At 40.5% G+C, this 10,824-nt stretch overlaps 1 protein-coding gene across 1 annotated transcript; it reads right to left on the reverse strand.

The window, feature by feature from the left end:
• Window positions 1-3,294: 3,294 nt before the first annotated feature.
• Window positions 3,295-9,681, reverse strand: FAM107B (family with sequence similarity 107 member B; the record flags this gene model as incomplete). Its single annotated transcript, XM_080364186.1, has 3 exons — window positions 9,539-9,681; window positions 5,171-5,324; window positions 3,295-3,411 (listed from the first exon to the last, which is right to left on the reverse strand). The coding sequence occupies exons 1-3, from the start codon at window positions 9,664-9,666 to the stop codon at window positions 3,295-3,297; spliced, it is 399 nt and encodes a 132-aa protein (XP_080220312.1). The 5' UTR covers window positions 9,667-9,681.
• Between the last annotated feature and the right edge of the window lie 1,143 nt (window positions 9,682-10,824).

The raw sequence follows: 10,824 nt of genomic DNA on the forward strand, positions 1-10,824 counted from the left end.
ATCCTAAACATTTTCTGCATCAAAAATATTCAGAAGAATATAAGACTAAAAAACACAACGAGATTGTTCTGCTAATTCACCAGTAACTTTGTATATACAAACATGGATACAGTTTAAAGGCACCAAAAGTCATCCTGATGTTGCTACTCCCTTCTGCATTGCAGAACTTTAAATAACCTGGATATTCCAGCGCAGTCCATGAGGTTTTGTTTTTAACAGGACAGGACAGACACCACCGCATATGCCAAGCATGTAGCAGATTTTATTAAGCATAACTTTGGTTCTAAGTATTCCACCCTCACTCTCGTAATACCTTTAGTTAAAAACAATTATACAAGAGCAAATACAAAAAATATTAAATTATGAAAACAAATCCATTAAGGCTCCCTTTTTATATTTATATATATTTATATATGTACACTCAACCAAGTGCAGGTATTAACAGAAGGTTAAAGCCACAAAAATGCTAAAAAATTTACTATCCTATCAAAAGCAAGAGTTTTTAAAAAGTACAAAGTGGTAAGTGAGCCATTTTCAAATCACTGAAGTATTTGCCTCAAATCGGTTGCTTCAAAACCCACACAGCTAAAGGTCGATCAGGAATTGCTTCTACTCCCTGGCAAGCAGTTTCTTACTTGAGTAGCCGCACGGGACACTTGTGGCGTGACGAGCTGACCACCCATTTAAGCATTGCCCATTCTAGCCCAATCCTGACTTAAAAGACAAGCTTTTGCCCGTCAAATCAACAAAAAAGGTGGCTGGAATTGCTAGACTAAAGGGGCAGTGGAATTGCAAGATGTTCTAACACACACGTTGATGATCTGTTCACACAGAGAATTAATTCCAACTGGAAACAAAAACCTACTTCACACCGTATGTACAAGGGAGTTTTCTGGCCTCCTGTGTTTCAGAATGAGCTCTACCCTGAATCACAAGCTGGCATGGAGAGAAAGCAGAAGGTCTTCAGCCTTGGAGAGCCCAACCCAACACCCACTGAAGCCAAAGAGAGGTCCTCATCCCCCACCGCCTCCCGTGCCTTTTGGATTACGCCAACTTGGCTGCACTGGCCACATTCACCACGGGGAAATGGCTGAGAAGAAATGGTCTGCTCAAGCCAGAGAATGGTTTCCTCACCAATTTCTACACATTTCCACACTGAGTAGAAGGTTAATTGTAGAGTGGAAACCGACAGCGTCAAGTTTGTTAGGCTGGGAGCAGCTCAGATAAAACACGAGCATGGTGTGGAAGGCTCATACATAGTGCTCTCTCAATGAGATAAAACAAAATCAGTGCAAGTGTTTGAATAATTTGCTGCCAGAAAGGAAGATCCTCTCCTTCCAGAAGAAGGGAAGGAGAGAGGGAAGAACCTGCAGCACTCAGGGTGCTCCTTTGTTGAGAAAACACATGGAAGTGTCCTACGTTTGGCCTTTGTCTTTCATATGTCCATAATCTGAAGAGTCTGGTAGACCATCTTCACATTTAATCTTCCAGACGTCAGTCACACTGCAAGTCCAAATCAATGGCAATACACTTATCACAATTCAATCTACTCTCGATCTGATTATGTCCTCATGAAAAATGCCTGAATCTTGACAAATTGAAGTCTGTATCTAGGAAACATTTCTAATTGTGACCACTTTGTCCCGAGCGCTATGCTGAAATTGTATTTAAAACATCCAATACTTACAGGAAAGGCAGAAGCAACTAAAAAACAAACCAACAAACCCTCCCCCACCACCTTTACAATACAAACATGCCACTGTTGATATTAATAAGAAGTGGTTTTGAACAGCTATGTCCAATATAATTACAACGTAGAAATAGTTTTGTTTAGCAACCTAAGGCAAAGACTAGGGATCAGATCCTCAGCTGATATGGGTGAACACAGCTTCAGTTAGAGCTGGGGCTGTGCTGGCCAAGGAAGATCAGGATTTCTCCCCAGCTTCTGAAAATAAGATATCTGCACCCATTCACACCAGGTAAGAATCCAGTCCTGGAATCCTACATGAGTAATCTGTTCCCCTCTCCTCATCCCAGGCTTCCCTGGATAACTAGTAGTCATAAGCATAAAGGATCAGATTCTGTCATCCCCGTGCAAGCTGAGCAATATTCTATTTAATGGCAAGTCGCAGGGGCAACTCGTGGAAAGGCAAAAGGTGACAGAATGGGACCCTAAGATTCAGTGGTAACACACTTCCCTCCTTTCTTGAGGCTAAAGGAAGGACAGGATGAAATGAATTTCATATTATGCCTCACTTTAGGGAAAAAGATCCATTTCAGCAGATCTCAATGATCAGTTTGGTCTGGCTTAAACACTGCTCTGTTGCAGGAACCACAGCAAGTTCCTGCAAGGAACTGATAGCAGATGAGATTCCTGTTTCAGTTCCAGCAAGTGAGTTTAAACACTCCCAAGTAATGTGTTAGCACTGCAAGCAGATCAGCACGTCCTCAGAGAAGAAAGGCCACAACAGTAAAGGAAGGAGGGTTTCAAAACACAAAGAAGTAGAAGACAGGTCATTTTGCATTAAGAGACAGAGGTAAATTCACAGGTAGCACTGCACAGGCCTGTTCATAAGGTTGTAAGTTTACAGACAGAGACAAATCAGCTTCTGGGTTCTCTCTGGTGAGAGGATCGTGTTTCTGCTCTTTCCATAGCCCAAATTCTATATGTAAAACAGGGAGAATGAGGCTTTAAGGCTGCTTGACTGTTCATTGCTGGTGAAGTTTAAGTATTCTCAGTTTGCTCACACCTGTCTATCCTAGTGGGGATGGGCAGCAGTGATCAACATACCTTGTATCCTCCCAGATTTGGTAAAAAAATCCAAGTAAGCACAAATTATTGTGTAATATGCACAAGCTGTAGGCCTAGATGGAGGAAATTTACCTGCACAGCAAAGCTTCTTCAGAAATCACAGGAGAAATTTTGTTCTGTTTTAAAGCAAAATATAATCTGTGTTATCTCCACTACACTAGGATCACAAGAGATAAAGCAGTGCAACGCTGAAGGAGTTCCTCTAGTGTCCCTGGTTAAAATCTCTGAGTAAGCACATGCGGCTGGTCCCTGACACTGAACTGACAGACAGACTCCTTATCCAGCGATCTCAGGACTGCATTTGGCAAGTCAATCTGTTTATGGTACTTGTCTTTTTAACCCACGCACCTCAGAAATTCAAAAACTCATCTTCAGTAAGTGTCAGCTGGATGCTGTTATTTTCCCTCTTGAGGGGCAAATCTGAGACAAGCTGCAAAAGCCTCTCTCTGCAGGAAAGCTGCAAGTCTTAGCGGGCACCGGCTCTAGGAGTCTGGTGCTTCTGTAGCGTCCTGGACCGTCCTCCTCAGGTTGCCCTTGACTTTGACAAATTCAGGTGCATTTTCCTGCTCTTCCTGTATCTTCTGTTGCTCTAGTTCCAGCTTAAAAGAGAATCACATGTAAAGAAAAAAATGTGTAAGTCAGATCATTGAAATGCAAGACAAAAAAAAATAAAGGTTTAAAGAAATGGCCATGCAAAACTCTTTAAATTGCTTCCTTTCTCACATGGAAAAGATAAAGTTGAATTTCTTTGGGAGTATCTGTTCTCACAAACAATAAATCTTTCCAAATCCTTGGCTCTAGCTTGTTCCAGATGTCCACCTTTGCCAGATGGACAAAAACTCTACAAGCCCAATAGAAGAACAAGATTTTTGAAGAAATGCTTGGACATCCTCATTAAAGAGCCAACCATAAACCTCTTCTCTGGTTTCTACAACAGGGCACAGATAAATGTGCCTTGTGGGAGAGGACATGCAAACAGCTACTACTTAGCATACTTGCCAAATCTATTTCTGAGTGTCTAGGTATGGATTTCTGTATCTAACTTGAGCCTCTTTTGGTGTATCTGTTTTGTCTATCACAAAAAGTGATTTAAAAAATAAAAAGAAACCTCCTTAGCCTTTAGTTGTTCATTTTTGAGAGCCCATTTGCTGATATTTTTAACCCTGTTGGAGCTTCTGCCCATGCAGACGCTTGAAATTCCCATGTGAGGTCAGACACCCTGCGCGGCGGGGCCAGGCCATACAGTGCCCATATAGAATGTGTCCTACATGCCGCACAGAACATGGATTGTTTGACAACCCTCAGTGAAGGCACAAAGGAAGAAACAGCCCTTTAGAAAACTCTTGAAAGGAGCTTTGTGGGTTTTTTTTAACAGACCAAGGTCTCAATGATTAATGGGGACCACGTACGCCTCACCTAAATAATCTTTCTTTTGTCTCTGGTTCACGGACAAAGGACACATCTTGTTACAGTAAATCATGACAACATTTCTCCATGAGTCATGCTGTCAATTAATGCCATTCCTACAATGTTTACAAAGTCACAAAATTGTTTGCAATGGGTAGGTTTTTCCTCTTGTAACAGAATTTTCTATTCTACATATGCCCTCGGATGGCTCCGTTTCAAATCAAATCTTCCCACAAGCTGAACCATTTGAAGCTGGGCCCTCAGGAGCAGAAAGGAAAAGTGACAGGATGATACACTTAAAAACAGAATAGCATTCTCCCTCCAAAAGTATTTCTAAGCCTAATTTAAAAGAAACTATAACAAAACCCCCTAAACCTAAAAAATTGTTGGATTACACCTCATTTTCAACAGAGTAATTATTTGGCTTAACTGATTTCCATTGAGAAAAACACGAGATACTGTTTTAAGCCATTTATTAATTTAGAGATAAATGCAATACTTGATGCACTGTGACTTCTTTACTGAGGTGTTTTGCTGGAGAACTATTAATATTTCATCGCAGGTTCACGAAGTGCCTTCAGAGGCACAAAGACATTTGGCGGGTTCTGTGCCACAAACTCCAGCCCCACATCATTTCCATGCTCGGGGTCTGAGGATCCTTCACGTGAAAACACCAATAGGCTCATATATTTTAAAGCTATAAAAGACCTTTTTAAAGTCTTCTATAGTTTCTTACGTAAGGCAGACACCATATGCGGTTCCTGCACTGTGACAACAAACAGGCAGTTGTAGAGTGTGATTTGACTCATCCTAAAAAAAAATATATCTGCATTTGATCAGAGGAAATGTGCCAAAAATCGGCTATTGCTTCTTTCCTGCCTATAAAGGGAGCACTGGGTGAGCAGCTCAGACGCAGGTGTGTGAAGGTGGTGTTGTTATTCCCCATATTACCTGCTCCAGTTTCTGCTGCCGTTTCAGTAGCTCTATTTCCAGGTCCGATTTCTTCTTTTGTGCCTCCTCTTCTTTTTGTTGTTTAATAACTTGATCTCGTTTCCTTTTCTCCATCACCTTCTGTAGCTCTGGTTTGTTCTGAGGTGCAAGACCCCTTCAAATTCAATGGAAGGAATGTGGGGAGGGGGAGAAACAGGGAAGAAAGATCAGTTTTAATTAGCAGAAATTCACACAGATTTATAGGCAGGTTTTCTAATGTCAAGCAGTTGCCTATATAGATACATTGGAATATAAATATTCAATTAAAAAAAAAAAACGTGCAGACATTTGCCTGGTTACTAACCAAAACCCTAAACTAGAATGTAAGCCATATTATTACTGAGGATACTCCCTTTTAACATACATGTTAGAGTTTCTCCTGTATAATTCACTATTTTGACTTTCATCTTTAGTCTTCCCTCTATTCTCTCAATTCCATAAGAATGGATTAAATAAACGATCACAAATCAAGACTCCAGCAGAGCTAGAAACAAACTTTGGACAAAAAGAATTCCCTTGCTGGCTGATAATCCGGAGAGATTGTGTTCAGACAGGGTATGATGCTGTCGAAGTTTGCAGGGACAGAACAAGAAGTGACCTCCCTTTGGATCTTCTCAGGTTGGTCCTGGAAATTGTGGATTCTGTCCCTCATCCAACATGTGGCAGGTTTACCCACGCCTGGCTGCAAAGCTGTTTCCAGTGAGAGGCTAGACTCCAAATCACAAAGAGGCTAAGACAACAAAAATCCAGAATAAAAAGGTTGCAGTCACCTTGGAGACCAGACAAAGGCTGGAGGATTCTTCCTCTTGCAAGGTTTTAGCTACTACATCAACTGAATGTTTCAGGTCTGTTCAGCACAAATTGAGAAAGCTCAGACCTTGGGAAGATGCACGGCTTTATTTATACAGGCACACACACACACTCACTCCTATTTATTTGTGTGATTTCAGCTATTTCTTTTATCTCTGTTACGACAGGACGTTTTCAAAATTTCTTCTAAGATTCAAAGCTCTCCCAATTATTCAGATATTAGTATCACTTAAGTCTGACCAGAAAGATCTGAAATTTGTGTTTGTTATTGTCGTCTGTGAAGACCGTTATGTGAAAACATCCAGCATTAAGTTTACCATCGACCATTTTTTATTTCAACTTTAAGAAATTCAATAACCTGAATAAGTTTTCAGAAAGTGTATTTTTACCCTTTTTACCCTTCCCCAGGTATCTGTGGTTGCTTAATTCTTCTAGAATATGCATATGTGACAGTGCATCCAATAATACATTAAAATGCCATTTTATGGTGACATCTATGAATGACTCCATATATTATGCAACACTCTGTCCCTGTACATACCCTGACAGCAAAATCAAATATTTAGCAACACCAAATGTGTTCCCTATTTCTCATAATAGATCTCATGGTCTGAATGCAACAGAAGCTACAAGACTGTGTTAATATTTAATGTTTCATGCTATTTTAATTACATTTTAACACATGAAGCTTAAATCAGGCAGAGGAAAGCTGGAGTGATTTTTTTATTACTAGTACTGGTTCAGTGAGAGCTGAATCAATGGAAACTTGTGTGCTGGCAATTAGCAATCAAGATAGCCATGTACCAGAGGCAAGCTGCTAAGCAACATTACTTGTTCCTGATTTTTTTAAATAAGTTTGCACATAACAAAGCAGAGGTACAAGAATGATTTGGATGTGCTGTAGCTGCAACAAAGGGGACCCACAGACATAGAAGTAAATACAACCTCTCAGGCTAATCAAGTGGGGTTGGTGGCCAGATCTGTAGCAGAACAACTGTAACATCAATCCTATTTTCACTCTCCCCATGTATGGAAAAGCAACAAATGGGTGGCTACTGGACGGACTGAGAGGCTTGTATCACCTCCTTGTTCTGCCTAAAGTTTTGATATAGAGTAAGCAAAGGGTGCAACAAGTTAGAGCTGGTAGGGTTAAAACCTCCAGAATGGACAGGACCAATACTCTGCAGAGCTGAGGTTGAATCCTAGTATATAAAGCCAGTTTAAGAATAAGGGGAGGTTTAGATTGGATATTAAGAAAAATTTCCTCACAGCAAGGGTTGTCAGGCATTGGAACAGGCTGCCCAGGAAAGTGGTGGAGTCACCATCCCTGGAGGGGTTTGAAAGACACGTAGATGAGGCTCTTAAGGATGTGGTTTAGGGCTGGACTTGGCAGTGTGAGGTTATGGTTGGACTTGACCTTAAAGGTCTTTTTCCAACCAAAATGATTCTATGATTCTGTAAGTGATCAGGTGCCTTGAGGTACCACCACCTGGATCTTTGTTTGCCCAAAGCAATTATTAATACCACTTCTGCAAGTTTAAGAAATAACTATGTCAGTTCAAGACCCAAGAGATGCTGCTCACATGGAGAATGATCTGACCAGCATGGGCTAATATCTTCTAAGACACAGAAATGGCTCTTCAGACCTGACTGGTCCAAAAATGAAGCTGCTGGTGCCTACACTGAGTCATCACAAAAAAGTAAGGTACATGTTATACAGACTTCTGTAAAAGCCCTGAAGTTCCTCCATATGTACGGCAATTCATAGCAACAAAGCAGAATACAAGCCTAATATCTACATTACCGAAAAGCCTCATATCAGAGGTAGTACAGTGGCACGAAGCACAGAAGACTAACCCTCTTTTCAAAAATACCACTTTTTCTGCTGGTGAAAACCTTCCAAGTATTTCATTTCTGCACCAATAAATAAGAATCTAAAATTAACAGCTGCAGCTAATCAAAATCACAATGAGAGTGAGTATTGAGGGCTGCACAACTCCTCTGTGTAATAGGATATTCTCCTAGAAGAAAAGAACTCCATACTATTTAGAAGTGCTTTATGCTTTCATAAACTTAAAAGAAAAAAAAAATAGCCTTAATTTATTGCAGCCTCCACATCCTTTAGAATAAGATCATAAGTCAGGAAACTTCAACTATCTTTCTTTCAATGACTAAACTTCTTGGTGCCAGGAACTGACTTTGATGTTTAATCCCATTAACAAAAAATAGGACAAACACCTATTTAGGCCAGTTTCTTCCAATTCAGTCAGCATTCCGTAAAACATTCCTGCTTCTTCCTCACTAAAGAAAATCTGTATTGTGCGTGCAATTCATTTAGAATTAAGTATCTAAGGCTAGCATTTGGGAGGATTTTGCCATTACATATAGAAAAGACCCCTTCTCCCTTTTAAAGGGGGGAGAAAAAAAGGAAAATAAAAGAAACTCTCATCTTTCATAACATGACTCTCCTTGATAAATAGACAAATCTAGTTGTGCTGGAATAGCCAAAGCAACAGCTTCCTCCTCTCCTTTATCAAGGTGCTGCGTCTCAAAGCACCTGAATGGCCACTACCAGCAGCTTTATTCTCAAATGCACTCTGAAACACTCTTCTTCCACCTCTGTTCTGTGGATCCTCACACTTTTGCCTTTGGAAAGCCCACTTTGGACAGCTTCAGTGCATCAAATCGCTAATTTATTCATGGGAAGGTTCTGTTTGTTTAAATGGAGGAGCCTCAACAAGCTTGGTGGCTTCTCCTCCCGTGTCTGGTCTGGTGGCTTTTGTCTCAATATGTTTTCCTAAATGAGTCCTCCGTTGCTGAAGAGACTGAATAACAGAACTTCAGCAATCTCTGTGCCAAGTGCTTGTGTCTCTGAAGTTGATGAAATAAAGTCCCAGTTATTTGCATCTTTAAAAGCAATATATAGAGCAACAGCTGTGCATCCCATCCCAGAATGACGTAGTATTTGCATAATATACAAAGAACCACTTGTGCAGCAGCGGCGCAGGCACCGGACTATCCCACTGCATCGCAAGGAAGATCAAGTAAGCAGAGAGCAGTTTTGTATGAAATAAAATACAGGATTTCTTCAGAAGTGGTCCCATAAACTCAGTGCGCTGAGAATGGTGAAAACCCACGGATTTTTATCATGCTGCTGGTAATAGCAAAAATGTTGTCAAATATTTGATAAAGTTAAGGGCTCAGGATAAATCACAGTGCCCAGGTAACCAATATAAAATGCGATAGGGGAGAACTGAACTGCTTCCCCCTGAAAATGACCCTTTGTGAGTATTCATAAAAATGAAGCAAGAAGTCTTTTACAACACGCTTTTTGCAGAGCAACTGGAATTCAAACAGAAATAAATGCCACGGTCAAGAACCAGAGACCTTTCATCTACAAGATCTGAATCAACAAAAAGCATCTGCTGGGTTTTGCATAAAATGTCATTTCGATGAAGCTAAAACTCAAGCTGTGTGTTAGGGGTGGGAAGGTGGCACAAGTGATTTTTAGACTCTTACCTTTTCTGATTCATCAGCAGCTCTCTGTGGAGATCTTGATGATTCCGGGATGATTTCACAGGATTAATTAATTTCTGGGGTCTAATTAATTCAGGATTGTCATCATCTATGTAGTCTGGTTCAGCCATAATCTTTCTTGGAACGGGATATGGATCTTTGGGTTCAGTGTCCTTATTCACAGTATCTGTAAAATAGGGAAAAAGCTGCAGTAAATCTACATTGAAAGGCTTTTTAAAGATGTATTAAAACATCAAGGCAGCATACTACATTGGCAAAAGCTATGCTTTTCCCAGATTAATTTTGTGTGTGTTAAGTAATGGCTCTCAGAGCAAACATTAGTAGTATCTATTTAAATAAATGGCAATTTCACAACAATGTCATCTCCAAGAGCCTCCATCCATTGACTCGGAGACACAGATTCCTTCCACTTTAAGAACAATTAGACAAATAATTTAGGTTAAGTGTGTGAAGAGCCCTATTGATTTTAATAAGCCTACTCAGATGAAGCATTTCCAGATCAGCAATACCGAGACCCTAAAGACATTTAAAATACTGTCTATATTAAATACTATAAATGCGTACCAAAGCCATATAGTCTCATTTTCTGCCACCAGTATCATGTCAGCTACAGGGAAAACACCTCCTGTGGATAAGCCCTGAACTGTACTGAGCAAAAGCTTCCATGTGGAAATTGCCAGATCTGCATTTGTTGGGACAGAGGTCAGATTGTTGAGTGGAAAGGTAGGGAAGAAAAAGTTGGGTGAGCTTGTTTCTTTAAGGCCATATTTCACCCAGTGAAAATCCACAGAAGTTGACTGATCTGAAGGCAATGAAGTCTTGATGATTTACACCATCTGGAAATCTGGCATTTTCCTATCCTGCTGTAGAAAGCATACCTATATACCAAATCACAACACTTTTAATCAACTGATCAGCTGACCAGTAAGCTGTATTTTCAAATAATGCATATGTAGCCATTCATACTCCCATTAAAAAGCCACAGTCACCGAAAGTTCAGCATCCAAAACAAAGCACATTCAGAGCAATTCTGCCTCCGTTTGCTGCTGTGGAAACCTGCAGGCAGAACCTGGTGCACTGCGATTATCAGTTTGATGAAACACTGGCCCCTCAAACAGACCCCAAAACTTTAATCTCACAGCATGTGGGTCTACAGACGTGAATTGATGCGACATGAAAGAAAAGGCAAGAGAGATCCATTAGCCTGGCTGGCCGAACAGCTGAGTGCTGCACACCGTACGGTACGGGGCTATGAGAAATCAAGAGAA

Source organism: Nesoenas mayeri (assembly GCF_963082525.1).
Source record: "Nesoenas mayeri genome assembly, chromosome: 1".
NCBI classification, from domain to species: domain Eukaryota; kingdom Metazoa; phylum Chordata; class Aves; order Columbiformes; family Columbidae; genus Nesoenas; species Nesoenas mayeri.